Source organism: Colossoma macropomum, unplaced genomic scaffold, assembly GCF_904425465.1.
Source record: "Colossoma macropomum unplaced genomic scaffold, Colossoma_macropomum, whole genome shotgun sequence".
NCBI lineage: Eukaryota > Metazoa > Chordata > Actinopteri > Characiformes > Serrasalmidae > Colossoma > Colossoma macropomum.
This window is the reverse complement of record NW_023494801.1, coordinates 16,256,236-16,278,059: the sequence shown is the minus strand read 5'-3', so window position 1 is coordinate 16,278,059 and position 21,824 is coordinate 16,256,236. Positions and strand designations below refer to the sequence as shown.

At 37.8% G+C, this 21,824-nt stretch overlaps 2 protein-coding genes and 1 non-coding gene across 3 annotated transcripts; all 3 read left to right on the top strand.

Annotated features, from left to right (window-relative positions):
* The first annotated feature begins 4,527 nt into the window (after positions 1-4,527).
* On the top strand, positions 4,528-15,232 carry kri1 (KRI1 homolog). The gene is made up of 19 exons (XM_036590229.1): positions 4,528-4,707; positions 4,922-4,995; positions 5,098-5,203; positions 5,296-5,398; positions 6,406-6,460; positions 6,552-6,601; positions 6,730-6,817; positions 6,962-7,039; positions 7,247-7,350; positions 7,626-7,758; positions 8,341-8,436; positions 8,896-9,066; positions 9,300-9,381; positions 9,948-10,081; positions 10,219-10,384; positions 11,017-11,147; positions 11,419-11,483; positions 11,942-12,037; positions 14,458-15,232. The coding sequence occupies exons 1-19, from the start codon at positions 4,632-4,634 to the stop codon at positions 14,981-14,983; spliced, it is 2,334 nt and encodes a 777-aa protein (XP_036446122.1). The 5' UTR covers positions 4,528-4,631; the 3' UTR covers positions 14,984-15,232.
* LOC118821866 lies at positions 11,246-11,343 on the top strand. Its single transcript, XR_005008372.1, has one exon. It is a non-coding gene; the product is annotated as a Z30 small nucleolar RNA (small nucleolar RNA).
* Positions 15,233-17,393: 2,161 nt separating the features above from the next.
* Positions 17,394-21,077, top strand: spc24 (SPC24 component of NDC80 kinetochore complex). The gene is made up of 6 exons (XM_036590302.1): positions 17,394-17,437; positions 18,034-18,237; positions 18,441-18,585; positions 19,151-19,255; positions 19,952-20,028; positions 20,807-21,077. Exons 2-6 carry the CDS (start codon positions 18,063-18,065, stop codon positions 20,911-20,913), a joined length of 609 nt encoding a protein of 202 aa, XP_036446195.1. The 5' UTR covers positions 17,394-17,437; positions 18,034-18,062; the 3' UTR covers positions 20,914-21,077.
* The last annotated feature ends 747 nt before the right edge of the window (positions 21,078-21,824 follow it).

Sequence of the window (21,824 nt, the reverse complement as noted above, 5' to 3'; positions counted from 1 at the left end):
GCACTCCCACATGTATTATTATGCGGAGCTCCTGGAAAACCGCTACAGAGAGAAATGTGCGAAAGGGGGGATATTGGGGCTCTTTCCCAGTAAATGTTAGTGACACCATGTGTGCAGCTGGCAGGCAAAGTTCAAGTTCAAGGCTGTGGAGAAGTATGGGTGATAGCGCTGTAAAAAAGACGCTTTTAGAATGAATAGAATGCTCTTTTGTTTTCTTTTCTCTCAGTCCTTTTCTATGTGTTTCACTTTTTCTATGGGATCTCTTTATTACTTGACGCTAGGGCTCTTTCTAGCTACAGCCAGTATAAGCAGTATAAGCAACCAGGGGGCCCTATGAATTTATTTATTTTTTATTTCATTTAATATTATTTGTCAAAAACACAATAATTCCAGAGATTTCTTACAGTGTTTCTTTATCAAAGTTAATTAAATATTAGTTCTTGTTTGGGGTGTGGGCTCTCAGGTGGGATGCTGCTTAGGGACCCCAACTGTTGAGAAACAGCTATCCAAGGTGAGACTAATTATAATTATATTCAGCATTATAATAAATAAATTATAATAAAATTTACCTTCTGTTATTATTTTTGGAGTTTCCTGTTATAAACGTTCATCGTGTACTTGTGACATGTTCATAAACATTATGTCATGCCAGTACAGCGTGTTTTCCTGGCATGAAATAGAAGCAGCTTGTTCCAAATGGCATCACTAATGATTAACCATTAGGAAAAGAAGTGTAATGTCTTTTTTGTATTTTTATAGGAAGATGTACTGCTTCTGTCTGAAAGTGAAATATCAATCATATTTGATTTAAAACTGATTAACGAATCCATTAATTTACAATTGCAAGAAAACTCCACTTTATTGTTTACTCTCTATTCTGGTACATTCCTGTGAACCAAGCCAAAACCAAGTGTTGAGCAATAAACTTCTGGTGACCAATAAGAAGACCATGTTCTTGTACCAGTACCAAATGTGCAGTGGTCATTATTATGGGCTGGGTATTCAACTAGCTGCCATTTCCTGTGTTATGATACACATACTGAGTTCATGTTTATGCTCTGAAACTCCCACTGACTTTGACCATGGATTACTGTTACTGCCACTGATTCGGCAGACTAGTGTAACACAGCTGCTTCCCAGAAGAAGAGAAGGGGCCCCAGATAAGAAAGCTGGAAACTGGACTATGAGGCCTGGCTTGGGTTAATATGGGGCAGTTAACAGGTCATTATGAAGCTATGGCAATATAGTGAGGTCAATACAGAGACCAAATCACAGGCCTATGACAAATCTAGGCCTGTGATTTGGTCTGACGTCACAGTATTCATAGTCTATGTAGCCCACTCATATCCACAACTAAAGCACACAATAAAGCAACTTTATATGATTCTAAGCCAATTATGGCCTCTTAAATCTCAATGTGTAAAGCAGGGCTGTTTCACTGCTGTTTACAACCACCTTTGTGTGCTATCGCTGTATTTTACAGGGACACATCTCTATGCAGTATCAATACAAAACAGTGGTGGTAAAGATGAAAGCAATAATTAATAGGACGGCGCTGCACTCTGAACAGATCCTTATGGTTTTTTTTTGTAGCTTGGCATCCTGCCAGGCCCATATAGCGAGGCGGGACTTATTTACATTTCCAAGAGATGTGGGTCAGTTCGGCGTAGAGAGGGAACCCAGGACAGGGGCCTGGATGGGATAGGCTGCGGAAACTCCTCCAGATGTTTATGTAACTCCTGAAACTATTCTTTGAAAGAGTAAAGGACAGATCTGAATGAGATGTTTAACCCTTAGAAGCTGTGGTTACTGCTGGCAATAATAAAAGCATAGTGTGCATTTCATTGAAAGTGTTGAAAGTATTTGTGTTTATAAGAGGAAAAGGAGATGTTTTACTACAATTTTAAGTTGATGAAAAGTTTAAAGAATCTCTTGAGTATCTTTCAAGAGGCATTACTGAGAAAAGGAAAGAACAAAATTTGCAAATCAAACAAAGAAGCTGTTGATGGTCTCAGAAAAATGGACCAGCCACTCCAACGTTAACATCACATCCAGGACTCAGCGTCACTGAATGTGTTCAGGATAACTGGGATTGAGAAAAGTGGAAAATGCAACCAACTTCTGAGACTGACCAACTATATGACAAATGGTAATATATAATCAATGTGACAAATTCATGCATTATTTTGTATACATACTTTCATCTGATAACCTAGTGTCAAGGCTAATGTTCTATGGCTGTTGAAGTGTGAGTCCACGGTTAAGTGCTTACAGGTGCAGTTCTTTCACACACACACACACACACTGATATAAACAAGAACTTACTACAGAACTCTCCCTAAGCCTTTCCCCCGCCTGCATGTAAAGCCGGAAATTTCTTCCAAGAATTAAGGATGAACGGAAATGAGGGGAATTTAGGTTTTAAATTGTTTAATATGACAATAAAATGTGTTTGCAGTTCATTCTTTACCAGATCTACACAATCATAGAGAGGATATTGAAGAGAGATGGCCTTCAGTTGATTTGTGAAAATTCGGTTGATTCACGAAAATCAACAATGTAGGTAGTGGACATTCAAGTTTACAGGGTGAGGCAGGTTCCTGAGTGTCTAAAGATATGCACTGCAAATCACTGTCAGTACAGAAACTGATTTTGACTGACTGACTGATTCTAACAAAAATATTCTGGAGCCAGTGCTGAAATAAGCCTCAAACAGTGAATGTAAAAGAGATGAGAAATGGTTCATTGTAGAGAAATTTACAGACTCGGTCACAGTGGTAGTGATAGGAACCAGACATCTGAAGAATCAAATATAAGAATATATTGAAATATATAGTTGTGTTGTAGACGTTGAGACCACCATTGTAAAGAAAATGGTAAGTTTCTCCACAATTACCCTTTTCATATCAAACCACTTTGAATTACTTTGTTGACAACTCAACAACTAACTTATGCAGAAAATTTGAAAGAAATATGAAATTCCTCTTCAATGATACCACAACCAACCTCAGGAATGAAATCGACAATGAAATCACCAACACGTTTTCTGTAAAGGTTTCTGAAAAATAACAAGGACAAGAAAATAAAGGTTTGCATGCACTATGTACAACAGAAAACTGCTGCTCCAGACTGCACGCTAAGCAAAAAGGGTTCTACACAGAACCAAAAAAAAAGATTCTATGATTTTTGTGTTATAGGAGCATTGTTAAAAGATTCTTTAAATAACCATTTTTTTTACCTTTTCGTGTAGCAAGAAAAGGCCAAGATTAACCTGACATTATTCAACTGGATTACTGAAAGTAAAATGTGAGTAGTTATTGTGAAAAGACTGGAACCTGATCTACGCAGACAGAACTGAATAAATGGTAAAACTGGACAAACATCTTAACTGCTGATCAGGTGAGGCGCCTTCAGAGAGTTAATGCTGTGCTACAGCACCGCCAAGTGGTGCTTTCATGTATCATGTATTTCTTCAATATCCTTGACAACATATTAATTTTATCAGCATTTATATACTGATCCTGGCGTTTCGTTTTGAAAATTGATATATATCAATTTTCAAATTAAAATACTGATACCATGTTTTGAAATGCCCTTCTGCAACATGGTCTCAGCATATGTGTATCTATACCAGTCCATTTCGCAAAGCACGCCAAAAACTACAAATATAAATACACATAAACATAAATGGGTTATTCTCTGAACAGGTTGCTCTTTGTGAGAATGTATCAACTTGAAAGCTTTAAAATGGCACTTCTCCAAGGTAAATCGAAAATAAACAAATAAAAAATAAACAACAACAACAACAATAATAATAATGATAATGATTGGGACAAAAATGGTTTTAATAAAAAAATATTTTTTACAATGTTTATGAAAACCTTTATTTAGAAATAATTCTAACTAGATATTTCACTAAAAATGTAAATTTGGTTGCATGACAGCTTTTTCATACTCAGACCAGACAGAAAATCAAAAAATTCAAAACACACAATCCATGTGAGTGATTGATTTATTTATTACTAAATATTTTTCAGTAATACATTTTTGCATTTAAAGCATGTTTTTCACTTGAGGAGCACCTGAGACGCAATTTACCAGATAATGACCCAAATACAGGCAAACCTAACATGAATATTTTGCTTTTAAAACTGTATTAAGACCTTGGTTAGAAGAATACAATTAGAAGAACGAAAAGTTTGGTTTCTGACTTCTCGCTGAAAATTGAAAATCATTGAATTGATTGGTGCTAAAATTACTGTACAAAATTATACTAAAATTAGTATCGATAACTCAAATAAATGAATAAATCTCGGGGCAGATAACGTCGCCAAAATCATATAATTAGGTTTTGTTATTTAACCTTGAATAACGTTTTGTTAATACAGAATAAAACACATAAAAGTCCTTGTTGTCTCGTAAATATTTTCCTCTTTTCCGTCTCAGTGTTTAGGTTCCCGCGCTGATCCCTGATTGGACGTCGCTCCACGTCGCCAAAACGTGTGACGTAGAGGTCACATGGTGGGCTCTCCGCTCTCAGTCTGGCCATGCTGCTTCAGGAAAGCGTGATAGCGTTCGTGCAGTAACTAAGATTTACTGTTTGGATCGTTTAATATCTGTTCCCAGTGGTTATGTCGGAGCTAAAGATTAACAAGAAGTTCGCGGAAAAATACGACAAATACAGACAGAAGGAGGAGCTGCAGAAATGTAAGTGTTTTAGCAACAGTTAGTTTGGCTAATACGTTAGCTTGTTAGCTAACTCACAGCAGCTTTAGGGCTTTTTCTCCGTATGATTTGCGAGTTTACAACGTTGTTGGCCGCGTTTAGCCGTGTGATTGTGATCAGAAAGGTTAATTTGAGCTTTACTTACTGCCTTAATGATATAACATATATGTATCTTCTTTTGTCTTGAATATTTCAGTGAAAGACCGCTTTGGGGACCAAGATGTAGAAAGTTCTTCTGGCTCTTCAGACTCTGATGAGGAAAGTGAAGTGGTAAGAACTTGTTTTGCTCATAATGAAGAGCTGATTCATGTGGTTGGGCTTTGTCACATCTGTCTTCAAACAGTGCTGAAGGACTGTGGAATTTATTTCCAGGAACTTCATCCTAAACTCGAGAGGGATTTTTACAGAACGCTGTCTCTGCTGAAGAAGAAAGACCCGAAGATCTATCAGAAAGATGCAAAGTTCTATGCAGAGGAAGGTGTGTGAAGCAGCATTTCTGTAACTAATAAGGCACAAAACACTTTTGTTGTACATATTCAGTGTTATTTCACAACGTCTCTCTTCCAACAGCTTCCAGCTCAGGAAGTGATGAGAAACCCTCCACGTCTAAAAAGGCTGAGAAACCAATGTTCCTGAAGGACTATGAGCGGAAAGTCATTTTGGAGAGGGAAGGGTAAGCTGTCTTTCATTTTAAAGAAAGATATTGTAGATCCTGGGCCTCAACAGAATTGTGTGGTATGTACTGTGCACTTATCCTGCATTTGTATATTGGCACTGGGGTGGGGGTGGGGGTGGTCTAGTGGCATTCCTACTAGAGGTCTGCATGGATATGAAATTAAAGCTCTACAACTTCGAGAACTTACAAGGGGCTCGATGACCGACTACCATCCACAGTGGTTTAAAAACATATGTCTAGCTCTACTCTGTATGTGACCAGCGTGCTTTTTGTCTGATTTTAATAATGTTATCATTGTGAATGTAACACTGATTTATTTGGAATTTTTAAGCAATTCCCTTTACGAAGTTTTCTTTTCATTTTATATATGGCAAACTGTTAGGAACACAATGTACATGAAGACTATACTAGAGAGAAAGAGTGCATGGCACATGAAAAAATATGAGTCTTCAAAATTTCTGTTGGCACATTCTTTAAAATAAAAACAAATCTACTGCATAAAAACGAACACAACCTGAGCCTGATGTTGCATTTGAAAGGTGCCCCTGGTCCAAAACCCTATGTTTTTATGGGTTGGGTTGGGTAGCAGACCTCAAATTCCTACCCATGTGTGCGCTGATGGTATTTGGTGTTCATAACCATGTGAGAGCTGCGAGAAAGATCAACATCTGGTCTGTTCCAGCTCTACATTTTGGCAGCAAAAGTTGGGAAATTAAACTCCTGATTGTGTGTTTCACTGATCTTTTTCAATTGTTGATCTACTGGAAAAATAGGGAAAACCTGGTTTGCTAGTTTGCCATCATTTGCCTTTGTTACAGTGTAGCAAAGTGTACTTTTTGTAAAAGGTTTTGGTTGTTTTGTGTCATTACATATCCAAAAATTCCTTTGGTTTCCAATAAATGTGTGTCCGTATTTACCCTAAGTAGGAAAAACTTTATTTACTAAAGCAAAACCTGTTTTAATTTGAAAGAGTTCTTAAAATTGACCACTTTTGCTCTCTTTAGAAAATTCGATGATGACGATAGTGAAGATGAAGAGGCTGCCAGGCAGATGCAGGAGGTAATGGAACTCATGATGTCAGTATGTTTAATGTTAGCACTGCAATACAAAGACTCTGATATTACCAAATCTTTCTATGTGTTTTTCACAGAGAGCTGCATCTCCCAGCTACATTCAGGAGCAGAAGCAACTGAAGGAGAGGTAGGAACATGGCTGTAGGGTGGAATTAGTTATGACTTTGGGCATTCTGATTACAGAGCTTCCCCCCCTCTGTTTTATTACTTTAATTGCCCACAAAGCTCATAATTGGCCACAATGTTGTTTTTTAGCTTTCGAAAGTTTGTGCAAGATAGTGACGATGAAGTTAGTGATGAAGGGCAGCTGTTAACACGCAGGACCAAAACACAAGAGGAGAAGGTATGTCTAGAGATTTGCATCTATGGATGGATAAATGAGTTTATAATTCATGAACCTCTGTTGTTTGGGTATGTTTGTAAATGTGTTAAATGTTTTGAATTCCTTTTCTCTCTTTGTCTCCATCTCTTATTCTCTTATTGTCAGGACAAAGAGGAGGCTGACTATGTGGAATGGCTGAAAGGGCAGGCAGAGCTGGAAGGAACAGATGAAGTTCAGGACATGGTAAGTTTAGGTTCTGACCCTTGTGAGGTTTGCAGTTGTGTGTGGATTTGGTGTAGTGAACTAGATAATTAGGCTGAGAAACCGTACGTTTTGGCTACAAATTACCAGTCAAATCCCATATCTCATCTTTAGGATGTGACAAAGTTTCTTTTCTTTGGTTTCTTGATATTATCAGTTCTGAATTTGGTTCTGTCCATGTTCTTGCAGGAATACCTGAAAGATTACTGGAATGATCCGAAACTGGATGAGAAGGAATCTTTTCTACGAGACTACATCCTCAACAAAGGATATCTAGACGAAGATGAGGAGAGGTAGGATTTTCCTTGATTTCGTGGCAGAATACTTTTGTGTTTGATGGTGCTCTTGGGCATGTTTCTGGATTAATTTCCCAATTGAACATTATCTGTACAAGCATGTTCTCTGATATTTCCTGCCAAAGCCCTTTGAAATCTTTGGTGATTGAGGGCAAGATAATTTTTTGTTTTTGTTATTAATTGGTATGTCCAGTATAATAATGCTATTCTGTGCATCCTAATCAAGTTGCGCTAGTATTAGAGTAAATTTTGTGTATGTGGCTGGTATTCAGAATTCCGACCTATGACGAGCTCATGCAGGAGGATGTGGAAGACTCTGAGGAGGAGGGCGAATCATTTCTGCAGAAGCAAGAGGACTTTGAGAGGCACTACAACTTCCGCTTTGAAGAGCCTGGAGCTCAACAGGCATGTTTTTGTTTAGAAAGTTTGTATTGGTGTTGGTGTTTGTTTTGGTTGTTAGGCAGCAAAATGTTTGTGTGTTCATGTTACTTTGTCACTCTCTTCTTTACTAAATTCCCATTCAGGGATTACTGGTGACTCTCTGGCTAATTTTACAACTGCATAAGCAGAGGCTTTTAGTAACAATACAGATAATATCTGTATTGGCAGTTAATTGCTTTTATTGTAATCCGCCAGATCTGAACATCTGTCGCATATTTCAAAGTAGTATTTGATCGCGTTTTTATTGTACTTTAGGAGAGCAGGACATTTAGGTGGCACTTGGCTACTGTGGTAAAATATCTTCATTGCATTCACTGTACTGGATTTGTAACCATTTAGAAAAAAATATTGTTTCTCCATCATTGTAATTTATGTGAGTTTAGTTCCAACTTCTACATTTTTGTAAATGTTTATATATCAGCATCGACATGAGTGGATATGTGCATATCAGAGATCAGCATCAGCCTAAAATCCCCACATCATTGCTCACTGTATTTACTGTAGACTTACTGAATTCTCTCCTGTACACCCACTATGAATCCACAGATCAAGACCTACCCTCGCAAAATCGCCACTTCAGTCCGAAGTAAAGATGACCGGAGGAAGAAAAAGAGGGAAGAAGTGAGGGAGAGAAAGGAAAAGGTAAGTGTTTCCTGGTACTGTTTTCAACACTGGGGGGAAAAAAAAACGTCTAAAGGTAGCTTAGTGTCAGATCTTAGAAACAGTAATGTAAATAATGGAGATTGAGCTCTTTTGTCCCACTTACCTTTCACAGGCTGTAGTTTAACCTCATTGACATTTTCAGCTGTGTTATCACTTGCTGGCTGTTGCATATTTGATTGTTGTGTAGTGGACTATAATGGAGAGAGGCTCTAATGATCCAGACTCACAAATATTAAATGTGGAAGAAGTCTTTTATTGGTTAGTAAGTTTGTTACCTCAGTTATTTATTGAGTTTGTGGTTTGAAACCCACAGAATTTTCACAAAGTATTAGCATTAAAACTAGTTATTTTTTTCTCTCCACAAGATGCACCAAAAATCATTCTAAGGTACATGCCAGAGTTGTTAACCACTGGTCCGTTCACTGTTCTCTTGAGTAGGAGAAGGAGCGGAAGCGGCAGCAGCTAAAGGAGCTGAAGAACCTGAAGCGAGCGGAGATCATGGAGAAACTAAAGACACTGCAGAAAGTAACAGGGAATGAACAGCTGGCCTTTAGTGAAATGGACCTGGAGGGGGACTTCGATCCTCAGCAGCACGACCAGCTGATGCAGGTGGGACTGGCAAAGGATGGGAGAATCAATAAATTAAGAGCATTGTGCCCACCAAACGTGTTGGAGTTTCATAAAGAGAAAAGTGATGACCAGTTTTTTCTTAAGTTAAATGCTTGTTTATAGCAAGTGGTTCACAAAAAACTGAGCTGTTAATATGTTCTTTATTATACAGTTAAGAGAATCTACTGTAACTTAAATGACCAACTTTTTTTTTTTTCTTCTTACACCTGTAGAAATGTTTTGGCGATGAATACTATGGCGAGAATGAGGAGGAGAAACCTCAGTTTGATGATGAGGATGATGAAGAGTTGGAGGGTAAGTTATTATCTCTCAATTGCTTTCTTTTGGAGAGATGTTTGACCAGCAATAGGCTTGGGTGGAATCTGTGGGTTTTTTTTTTTCTTCTCGTTTCATTTTTCCTGACATTTCACCAGGGTATACAATATGATGACTGTATTTGTATAAATAAATAAAAAAAGGTAAAAGCTGAGCTGCTGGTGATAGCCACTTATAAGGCTTTTCACTGTCTTGTCTAGCATTATTTCAAATTGGAATAAAAACGTTTGCTTCACACACTTTACGTGGTTACCAAAGTGAACGCAGTGCATGATTTCCAAGCCATCGTTCAATAAATGTCAAACCTTTTAAACGATTGATGCTTGTTAAACAGTTCTGCTAACTTGGAGAGAGGAGCTCTCTTTATCCATTCAGACGTGGAATAGAACTTTGACACATCATTTTGAAAAACGGTCATCATTTTTAAGTATTTATCATTTTTGCATAGCGTGATGTACTGTATTAGTGTCATACTGCCCAGCCCAATCCCACAGTGTTGTGTGTAAATCCAGTGCAGCAAGAGTTTTGAACGTTTTCTTTGCCAGGGCACTGGAATTGGGACACATGGACAGGTGAGGTTAAGGAAGAATTTGAGGATGAGGAGGGAGAGTATGAAGAGGAAGAGTATGAGGGTGAACAGGAGAGCTTCCAGCCAAACTGTGAGGATCCTGACTTCATTGTAAGAGCAACCTAAACTACTTCTGTTCTTGTATTTTATTGCGGATTGTCCTTAAATATTGTAAAGGTTGTTGTTTTGCAAGTTTACAGTAGAGGATGTTCATGTTAAAATGGGTATAAATTCTGTTTCTTTGACAGATGGACGCTGACTATGATCCAAGTCAGCAGCCTCTATCTAAGAAAAAGAAGCGGAAAGAGCTGAGGAAGAAAAAAAACAAAGACGATGCCCCTCTCATGGGCAAGAAGAGGAAGAAACCTCACTTTGCTGAAGTCCTCACCAAAAGTAAACCAGCGTTTGACCCACGTATGTGAACTCCAATAAGAGGAGTGTTTTCATATATATGTATGTGTGTTTTTGTTTGTGTGTGTGTATTGATCAGTGTATATAATGTCATTTACAACAAATTAGTATACTCATTAGTGCACAGATAAGTATTTTGTTTTCTGAGAAACGGAGTAAAAATGGTCCAGTCATGCAAAAATTTACATCTACAGCCAGTTACATGAAACATGAGGAGGGTTTGAGTGGCTTATTTTTCAATGACAGAAAAAACTATGTAAATATGTAGAAAGTAAAACACTTATAAGGGTAATAAACAGTGCTCTCGTCATTCCTATGTTGTTGGTGCTTATCAGAGTAATAATTGCTTTATTTTCTAAATTCTTCATGTGACTGACACCACAAACATTATGGAGAAAGAATAGGAGGGGGGCCAGCTCTATTAGGTGTCACTGATTGGTCCAAATACTGTTTATAATCCAAAATCCTGAACTTTTGTGATGGTGTGATGCAGTTGTTGCCATGGTGATGTTGCATGGTAAAAATCCATGAGTAGATCAAACTAAGCTTAGTCAGCTGGCTAGCTAACTACTTTGAGATGAGACTCAGATCAGAACTGTTTTGTTTAGAAAAAAAACTCTTGTTGTGGATTTTAGAGGAGAAGACATTTGAGCAGTACTTGGACGAGTACTACAAACTGGATTATGAGGACATCGTAGATGATCTGCCCTGCAGGTTCCGCTACAGACAAGTGGTGCCCAATGACTTTGGTCTGACCACTGATGAGGTGAGTCAGTAGAATCTTTTCTGTAGAATTAACTCTATCCTCATATGTGATCATTGGCTAGGTGAGTAGGGCAGTGAGTTAAATTGGACAAACCTGTCTTGCGTTGATGAGCTGTGATTGTGTCTGACCTGGTATTGCTATTCCTCCGGGAATAGCTCTGACCAAAGCCTGGAGACTTAATCTTCTCTCTGAGCAGACCATAGAGTAAGACCCTACCGAAACTTCTGCTGGTCACTTTGTGATAGATTGCTAACTGTTTGTCTCGTGGTAGGTCCTGCAAGCAGATGAGAAGGAGCTAAATCGCTGGTGCTCGCTGAGGAAGACCTGCATGTTCAGGTAAAGGGTTTATATGAATGGAGCGATTGTGTTTAGAGGGGAAAAATATTCTGGAAGATGAGGTTATTTTATTTGACTTTAGAGTGGATAATATGGGGTGGGTAAAAAATATCACCACACACAATATGGACTATATTAAAACATTTAAACAAACTGTGTTTTGCAAACAAGTTTGACAAAATGCAGCAACAGAACTGTAGTGCCAAATTTTAAAATGTACAGTGAGATAAACAAAATAATAAAATAAGATTATGGCAAAATGGACTGACCATCCACCCAGATACTTGTTACCATGCAGTATTAGTCTTTTTTTGGTATGCAGATGTTCTGTGTTCTAGAAGTACTGACAATACAAATGATATACTCAGGAAAGTATAGAGTGATGTGATTTATCATGATAATGTCATCCAATCGTCCTTTCTTAATTTGCTGTTCCTGTGTCTGGATATTTGTGTCAGGACTGAGAGAGAGGAGGTCCGTGATGTGAAGAATTATCAGATCAAAGCTCAGAACGTCCGGAAGAAGAAACAAGTATTCACTTCCTTGTATACTGAGTGAGTATTCAGGCTTCAGGTTCAACTAATTTCTGAAGTGAAAAAGATGAAAAATGTCTTCATGGCTGTCATAACTGTCAAAAAGACAGAACAGTTTTGATGGCAGATATGTTTGTTTGGCTGTTAGTTTTGTTTTATATAGAAGTCTTGTGTGGGCACAAGGCATATTTTGTGAAATATAAAATATGCCTAGTGGCTGCAACGTCCCAACACCTTCATTCAGCTGGCGACACTATCCCCAGTCTGGGAGAAGCACAGTTAGCGAAATGACAAATTTCACACTACTTTTCCCACTACTGTGTGTAAGGTCATGCATGTACATACATGCCTCTGAATGCCATTTTTAATAGCAGTAGTATGTTGGTGGTTATTAGGGATGTATGTGGGTGCTTAAGTACTCGGTTATCCATTTGAAGTGCCAGTATTTGAAAATTTATGTCACTGTTTGGGTACTTGTTCTGTTTCATCACAGGAAGATGGAAAAAATATACAGGCTAAGAATTCAGTTACACACTGTTTTAACAGGCCTGTAAAAGCTTACAGTTGTGCTAGTATTTGTATGTATTTTACACTGTGCCGCTATGAAACACGAGTGCTGTAACATGAACATGTTGCCAACAACGCATTAAGGACTTGACTGAGAAGGCAGCGTGGCTTGATTGCTAACTATGTTAACTGCTCTAGCTGGTGTTAGCAAGGTCCATGAATAGTGAAAATATTTCATCTGCTGAGGAGAAAATACCTCGTCTGATGCTAACCATACACTAGATGACTTTGAAAAGACTTTTGAAAGACTAAAATCTGACACCTTCTCACATCTAAAGACAGTTTCGCGTTTTTTTTGTCAGAGACTATGATTTTGCAAAGACTAGGAATCTTGCAGTGTCACTATTTACAAGACTGCAACTAGATTTTTGAGATTATTCTCCATCATGTACTTGGTGGAAATTTACAAGCAGATAAACACTTCCTTCCACTATATAGTGGTACAGATGGGAAGATACGTTGGCTGGGCATATAAAGATCTGGGACTAAGAGCAGTTCACTTTAGAACTGTATACTCTGACAGATCATCACCCAGAATTGTATTAATTAACCTGAAAAATGTGCAGTTAATTTTTGTAATTTGATATTAAGATTTACACAAAAACAAAACATGCAGCAATTCAGCATTGTCGATTGGGTGTCATGAACTAAACCATAATAAACAAACAAAATAAGAAACCAGTGTAACAGAAAACATAAAAAAATAGACAAAAATGGATGATTCTTCAATAATGGCATTCTTAAAGTCCTCTGCACATTTCCTTATGTGTTACAGGCTCAGTGAAAATGAAATATTAAAACAGTCAGTTTACATTTTAAGTTATGATTATTGTATTGATTTGCCGTTTTTTACAGAGATTTCAGGCAGACACGGCTGCATTCACTCTCGCTCTCTTGCACTGCGCGCCTGCGCTCGCCAACAAGCACTCGCGCGCGCCCCTGGCACGTCACTGTTTGCATGAGCCAAGACTTAAAACTTACGATAATATTAAACATGGTTGATTTTGTCGCAGTGTCGAGACGAGAAAAAGACTGACTTAAGACCACCATCTTGACCACCTTATACCAATTGATCGAGATATCACGAGAATCTTGTTAGTCATGTCGCGCTTTTATTCTGAAATGGATATTTGTCTGCGACAGTGAAATCGCTTGAAAAGTCGTTTGGTGTAAGGCTGGCATAAGACAACAAGTCCTCTTCAGCATCCAGTGTTGTACCAGTTAGTTGTAGTTTTAGGTCACAGGCAGCTCCTGTTGCTCATCCAATAGAAACACTGCTGATCTCCATCAGCTTTTTTAAATAATAAAACATTTTAAAATTTATTCCCCTGCCTTCTTTTAAATTTTTGTTCTACTGGTGGCCTCTTAACACCATTACTATGACCTCAGTAGGCCTCCAGCTGAATGTTAATTTTAGTCAAAGTTCTTTTTTATTTATTTATGTATTTTACACTGTATTAATGGGTCTCATCTTTGCTGTTCTTTTTTTGGGTGGTAGACCCTATAGCTAGCACAGAGTTTAAAATTAAAGCACTACAACTTTTACTATTAGCTGTGATGGTATTCAGTCCAGTAATATACTAAAACAGCTGTATAAACTAATAATAAAACAAAAATCACAATTGGACGGCGTAGCGAGAGCTTGTGAAACCAAAGCTATGCTGCCCAGCTAAAGAATCTTTGGTGAAACTGCAACTTATTTGACTAAAAAGCAGTTATGGTATTTGATAGCTTCCACAATAATATTGTGTCTTGAGTTTGGAGGTGTACCTTTCTATTGAATATCACAGTGTGTTTAGTTGCCATTAATTGTATCACCCGTATTTGTCCCATGAACGAAGGTATCTTATTAAATATTGCATTTTCTTCTGCAGGAATGATGAGCTCCATAGGCAGTCAGACGCTAAGGCGAAAGTGGGTAAGAAGAGGAGGGATCGGCTGAAGAAGGCAGAGATGGAGAACAAAGAACTGAAGCAAGAGGAAAACGAAGAAGCGGAGTCTAATCAGGAAGCTTCAGCAGCTGACATGGCAGATCGCATAGCAGCCGAAGCCTTGAGAGAGACTTTGGTTGAGGAGGAAGAGGATAATGAAGAGTTCCTGGTCCCTAAGAAAAAGATGAAGGTGGAGAGGGGCACTGTTAAAGATGAAAGCGCAGAGGCTCCCAAAGAGGAGCCCAGGACTGAAAATCCAAAATGGCGAAAGAAGAAAAACAGGCACCCAGGCGGACGATTACTTTCTAGCTCTCTGAAGGTGAAGATGGGAGGCAGAGAGTTTAGTGGACAGAGACTGAGAGCCTATGGCCTGAATCCGAAGAGGATGCATTTCAGAGAATTCTACAGGCAGAAACGAAAAGAAAGAGAAAAGAAAGAAAAGCTGAAAAACAAAGCCAAGAGTGATTGAAACTAATATATTAGACCAATGAGGTCGATAAGAGACTAACACCAGTTGGTGCACAGATTAAAGAGTGGTTTGACTGCCAATTAAGAATCAGTGCATACTGATGTCCAGTTACTAAATAAAATGTATGGTTTTATAGGGGGAAAAAAATGGTACACTGCTGGCCATTTGTGAAGTTTCAGTATTGCATATTGCCAGATCAGTCGGTGATGTGTATTTGTTAATATATAAAATCTTTTATTTGAAATTTTATTTCAGAGAGTTGGGACCTGTGTTTTTTTCTAAACATGGACAAGCATGCCAAAGTTTAAATATCTTGGGTCAAGTAACATGTTTTGTTGATTTTCTAGGTGAAAACACGTTAACACATTCTCTGCAGAGAACAGTTTAACATAATGAAAAAAAAAACTTGAAATATAAGGGTCCATAACTTTAGCACCATTTGTTAATTTTAACAAAAACTGAAATTGTGTCCTAAAATGTGTTTAAGGTATACTTTGTAGAGGATGTTATTTCACTTTTTTACCGAAAGTCAACTAAACCTGTTATTTGACCAGGGGAGCTAAAACTTTCATATGACTGCATCTGTTGTGACAAATAGATCATAAACCTAGTGACTATAAACTTTACAGGAGTAGGTGCGGTCCCTAATTAACTTGTAAACTAATGCCTAAACACTCTGTTGAAACTGAGTCATCTTATCAACTAATCCAGAATAGTCTACCGACCAAAAATATCCAGTCAACAGCGGCCCTGTGGTTCAAACTGCTGATGATGGACAACAGAGCTGATCAAGTCAAACACACTTAAAAAGACAAAAACACATATGCATGTTATTTCAACCAATCAAATAAATAAGAGTAAAATATATAATGTATGCCATATTTGATTGTGTTGTACAGTGAAAATGGTCTCTGTCTTGCTATTTTTTGACGTCTTTGAATTTAATTTTAAAAATTGTGTAGCAACCCAGTAAAATCAGGTGTTTAATTCTGGGCTGGTCAGTCAAGGGCAGTACCTCACAACTAGAGGGATACAAACATCTCAACTAACTAGAGCTTTCTACATTGCACAGCTCAAGAACACATTTTCTGAAAGTATTAAAATAATGGCCTGCAAAAACCCAGAAATCATTTCAAATATTTCACTTTTGTTTTAAAATAACCATCAATATACCCATTGTCACCAAATTGAGGTAGCCCTTTATTACTGTTGAAATCAAGAGCTCAATAATATCGGCAATATGCCAGTGCACCCTGAAATGCTTTCTTTACCTCATTTCTAAGAGTCAGTTTAAACAAAAAACCCTTTAGTGATGAACTGGTTTTATTGTATGTACTTTTATGGTATTATGAAACAAAGTATTGAATGCAACCATATTATGTAAATTAGGACCTAACAGAACTAAACAGGAACAAAATGAACATAATTAAATTCCCTCCATTTCATCAGTCTTACACCTGTTATTTTACTTAGGAATACAAAGTTGGAAAAGTTCAGCATGACAACCTACATGTCTCTGCTGTGATGACTCCACAAGACGTGATCATGAGACTGATTATGTAATAAACTTAATCTCTATGCAGAAAATAATTAAGCAACTGGATTGAGGAATTGGCAGTACTTGTGGATTTGTACTTTCAAATGGTAATACTTTTAAGTCTGTTTCTGAGAAAAAATTGCATTTAAGCTACGAATTCATTTTTGTGTTTACATGGGTGACGGCATGTGTACTGATTTGTGATGTTACTTCTCTTCAATCTGCTGATAGATTCTGAATTTACTGCTGTAATAGAAGTTACGGCCTTATTTAGTGCATACTGGGCCCACAGCTCCTTCACTGCCACTGTCTCTTTCAGAAGGTGTACTGAGCTTTTTCACGATTTTTTGATACTGAAAAAATGAAAAGTCATTTCTCTACAATTAACTATTTGACCAAACACTCGAAATGACTTTGCATATATCTCAATTATTGAATTATGTGGACATCGGAAAAAATAGGAATTACCCTTTAAGAAATTGAGGGGAAAAAACTTTGCCTGCATCCGGAACCACATTCTACTACACAACACAAACTACATTAATTAATAGACGTCTATAGGTGATGTACGGTTTTTGACATACTATTTATCGTGGTAGTATCGGAGCCGGTTTGTGAGGAGGCAGCCACTTTATTTGAGCTGGAGAGGGGAGGGGCTGGGTAGCGCAGAAAACGAGGCGTCCAGCTCATTTGCCTGACAGTAAATTATAACAGAATAGGAACCCATTGAAAATAAGTACTGATTGCTGATTTATAGTACATCATATATTATCGCTCTTTAATATACAAACTTTTCCACGCAGAATTTTACATGTATTCATTTTGATTGTTAATTTATCGAGCCAAGCCGTTGTTCAGGCACACTTCGCAAAGGGCGGCAATGAGCGGCTCAGTTTGAAAACAAAACGTCAGGCGAGGTGAGTGTAAAGTTTTCAGCGGAGAGCAGTTTAAAAAGAAATGAAAGAAAGCACACTTAAATAAAACACACCTGTAGCCGTAGTTTGAAGATATAACTATACGAGTAGACATGTCACTGTCGAGCTTCCAAAAAAAGACGCAGATTTTGTAGAAGTAATTAGCACGAGAGCTAACGGCAGTTACAACGTTAACGTCACTGAAGCTCAGTAGCCAATGTGACCGTAAAGCTCGGTTTTGTCTGTTTATCCTAAAACATTAAATATTTAATGTTATGAAGCACTGCATTACACTTTATACCAAATAAAACAATTTTACACTTATTTCGCCTGTATTTTTATATTTGTGTTGTCGGTCGGGCTTCTCTCTGTGGGTAACGTTAACGTTAATGTTTTTCCTCCCTGTTCTGGTCGTGTGTCCCATTCGGTGGTTTTACAGTATGTTATTATAAATTAAATACCGTTTTAACTAAGCGAGATGCTTTCGAGAATAAGGTATCTCAAAGACTGGTCAACTCCTTCCCAGATTTTCCAGTCACATGGCGAATTGTTAACGTCGTGTTTTACATTATTACATGTTTAAATTTTTCTCCTCACAGGAATACTACAAATTCATCTGGACGAAGACATGTCGACAAACGATGCCTTACATTATGTTGATCTGGAGAACGCAGGAGAGGCGCTCATCGAGCTCATTGAGAGCAGTAAAGCTGAAAATGCGCTGAGGGCAGCGAGAAATAAACAGCAAGCACTGTTTGACCACCACATGGAGGCGAAGAGAACAGTCACTCAGCTCTTAAATAGTAGGAAATGATGCAGCTGGACGATCACCTCTACAAACATCGCTTGTAGCACTATCAAATTTTATGCATTTTACCATTTTACCATATTACCAGTGGTGTAATGTCAGCTCAGCCTCATATTTTAGTTTGAAGATTGAAACCATAGGAAAGGTGAAGAGTTGTATATGAAAGACTTTTTTGTTGGTCTCTCTCTCTGCTTATAGGCCTGGTGCATTCCGAAGAACTGGTTGGCCAGAAGCTCCTGGATCTGGAGAGTCAGAAGAACCGGATGATGCGGGATCTGGAGAGCGTGGAGCAGGAGGTGCAGCAGAGTCTGGCCAAAAGTCACATTCTGGATTCAGAGATACAGTATCCTTCACTAATGCTGCATGTATATGGTGCCCTTTGCTGCATTGCAACTTCTACTATGCCATAACCTGAACATACTGATCCTATGTGCGACAGCTGTGGGACAGAGTTAGAATAGCATGTGCAGGCTTTACATATTAAAGTGGCAGAAACTTGATGGACTGAATAAAGTGCAGCATGTTGAGATTTGTTGTCACATTATAAACAATCCCATTTCTCAGGCCAAGTTGACCAAAATTTATGAATCAACTCACAACCATTGTAAACAGTACAGTCTTGGTGAGTGCATGAGTATTTGCTATTATTGGAGAGGTGGGAGAGGTCTGGAGAGGAGTATTAATGGAGATTTTTTTTTTTTAATTACAGGATATTTGAAGGTTTTTCATTAGACCGAGTTTTTCGTATTAGCTTGCTCATTTCCCCTTTGCTATCTAGGTCTCTCCTATCATACGTAGCACCAAACATGATTTGTCTGAAATATCTGTAGCTTGGCATTGCATATATACACTGCTGCTAATGTTGGCCTGCCTTTTTCTGGTGTTGCTTCCTTGATTTAATGTGTCAGATTCCTGCAGAGAGAGCTGGAGAAGCTAAGGGAGAATGAGCAGGAAATTCAGGCTCTGCAACAGGAAGTAGATGAGGACACTACTGAAGTCATTCCATCAGCCATGTAAGGAAAACTAGCAGACACCTGCAAATTATAATTAATAATAAAAACAACAGTAATGCGTTTATGTAGCAGCTTACTCAAACCCATTTTAACATTTTAAATCAGCATCACAACCACGGCATATTACTGCCATTTCTAAAGTTCAGACGTAAGTTCGTCAGCTGTATTCAGCTTTATTCACAATTTCATGTAGAGGTTACACAATAACATTTTTTCTTTTTCAATACCAGTAATCTTCATATTTTTTAAACTACTAGTTTCAAAATGAACTATTTTAATGGAGCTTCACTTAAAATGAGCATCTAAATGAACACTTCACAACCTCGCAGGGATGTGTAACATTACCTCACATCATACAATGTGGGTGTGTGCTATTTCAGGCTGGATTTATTACAATATTGGATCAGATTCATTCTTCTTTTTTCTGATATCAAATCCAGAATTTTTATTGCTGATATCAACCCAATACCAATTCCTGGTATTCAGGTATTGCCATCTCTAATTTCATGCCATGCTTTGTCATCCCCCAACATTTAACTGGTGAATAGCTGTGTATTTAGCTGATGAGTTGAATATGATATAAATGTATTTATAAATGTATTTATAAGTATAAATGTATTTATTGCCTCCTAGTTATGCTCTGTCCGTTCTGTCTTGACTGTAGTTACACTAAGTTTTCCACCCTTTTTGTTGCAGATACTTGGCTCAGCTCTACTTTAAGGTTACCAAAATCAAGCTGGAGTTGGACACGGAGCCACACATATTGAGGGGAGGTAAACCACTCAAACTTATTTTATGTAGCTTAAATATTACATACATTTATTTCAATGCTCTGTGTTTCTAGTTACATTTACTGAGAAAGTGTATTTAACTACTCTTTTATAGGGTTATGTTGGGAAAACACTTTAAGACATGTCAGGCATTATTGCTGTATGTTAAAATTATAATTAGCATAGTAATATTTAAAAAATAACTAAAACAATGAGTCTTCCCCTGAAGAAATACTGATCTTCATAATCATATGATGGAAATCAGTTGTTATGAACACAGTCTTGAGTAATTAGATGTATTCTTGCAAAAATTGGTCACTAGAGGGCAGCCTTTACCGAGATATATGGTTGGCCAACCCTACTCCTTAAGATTTATTGTCCCCCAGAATTTAGTTCCACTACTTATCCTCTATACTTCATTTTGAGTCTAATATGCTTCTATGATCTTGATTAACTGTATAGAAGAGCTGGGATTAAACTTTGTAGGAAGGACCAGAACATGGCAACTTTGCAGCGTTTGCAATGTTGGTGGTTCCCTTCAGTCATCAGTACTATGGTCTGCTTATTTCATTTAATATTGGTTAAATATCCAGTATACTGTTTTAACTTAGCTATGCTAAAACGTATGAAGCTGCTTGTATGTGCACCTTTAAGATTGAACTAAAATGTTTTGAACTATATTACGGCAGCATATGTGTGGTTTATGACTTATGTATTTATAAGCCAACAATCGCACTGTGTTAATAATCATGCTGTATTTTGTTCTTTTTTACGCCTCCAGCCCACTATGGTACAGATCTGGCAACCCCCATAAACATAGACACATCCAGCCGATCTCCCTGTGAGGTCAGTAATGAGCTGTGGAGCCTTGTCAGCACAGACTGGTAGAATTCCATTGGACCATGGGATAGTCCTTTGTAAATTTTCTCTTTATTCCACCATTTAGTACTGTTCTATTCTCATTTGTGTGTGTGTGTTTTTTTTTAATAAATTTTGTATAATAACCTAAAACCTACTGTACTAAGTTCAAATATATGTTTTGTTGACTGTTACAGATTTTGTGTCATTTTTCTGTCTGTCTCAACTTACAGTTTTGTGCTTGTACATTGAGGGCAGTGAGCGTTATCTCTTGGACAGTTCTTCAGATTTTATTCTCCAAAAGTAGCCCCTTTGTTACTTTCTTAGGGTGAAGCTTTACTCCTCACATTATTGTAATTGCTCACTTTAGTGAATCTGCTACACATTGCCTTCTCAATGAACACATTGCTATCTCAGTAATAAGAATAACCTGAAAGTTCTCACCATACTGAAAAAAATCTCTGCGTTCTCCTGTATTTGCCAGTGCCAGTGACAGTTATAGCTAAAGAGAGACGCAGCTAGACTAGAACCTTTCCACCACCGTGGTGTCCTTTTGCATGAAGTGCTGTCATTCTGTAGCTTAGCACAAACTCACTGTGAATCTTGTAAGCCTTCACTTTGCTCTGCAAGTGTCTCTAAGTCTTGCATTCCTCTATTAGTGAGTCATTAATACATTTAGGTGTACAGCACAGAGATCTTCACTGTTACGGTGTCGTCTTTAGTTTCTATTTCCTTTGTTTGCTATTTTAGTAGCTGTTGTCTGCATGAGCTGTTCCATGCTGATCGGTCACACTGAAAATGGCTGGAGAAATGACTCTTGGTTAGAGTCATTTCAGCCTGAATCTGTGTAACAGAACAAAGTGAAAGTTTGTGTTGTGTACTTTTTGTGTTGTGTACTTCAGCTCATGACCTTCATGAAATGAGTGCAGTGTGTTAGAGTA

Excerpts from the sequence above, each read along its gene's own strand:
- kri1 (XM_036590229.1), top strand. The coding sequence starts at position 4,632 with ATGTCGGAGCTAAAGATTAACAAGAAGTTCGCGGAAAAATACGACAAA. Across the intron at positions 10,385-11,016 it reads TAAACCAGCGTTTGACCCAC|AGGAGAAGACATTTGAGCAG; the intron begins GTATGTGAACTC and ends TGTGGATTTTAG. Across the intron at positions 12,038-14,457 it reads TTCACTTCCTTGTATACTGA|GAATGATGAGCTCCATAGGC; the intron begins GTGAGTATTCAG and ends TTTCTTCTGCAG.
- spc24 (XM_036590302.1), top strand. The coding sequence starts at position 18,063 with ATGTCGACAAACGATGCCTTACATTATGTTGATCTGGAGAACGCAGGA. Across the intron at positions 19,256-19,951 it reads GAAGTCATTCCATCAGCCAT|ATACTTGGCTCAGCTCTACT; the intron begins GTAAGGAAAACT and ends TTTTTGTTGCAG. Across the intron at positions 20,029-20,806 it reads GCCACACATATTGAGGGGAG|CCCACTATGGTACAGATCTG; the intron begins GTAAACCACTCA and ends TTACGCCTCCAG.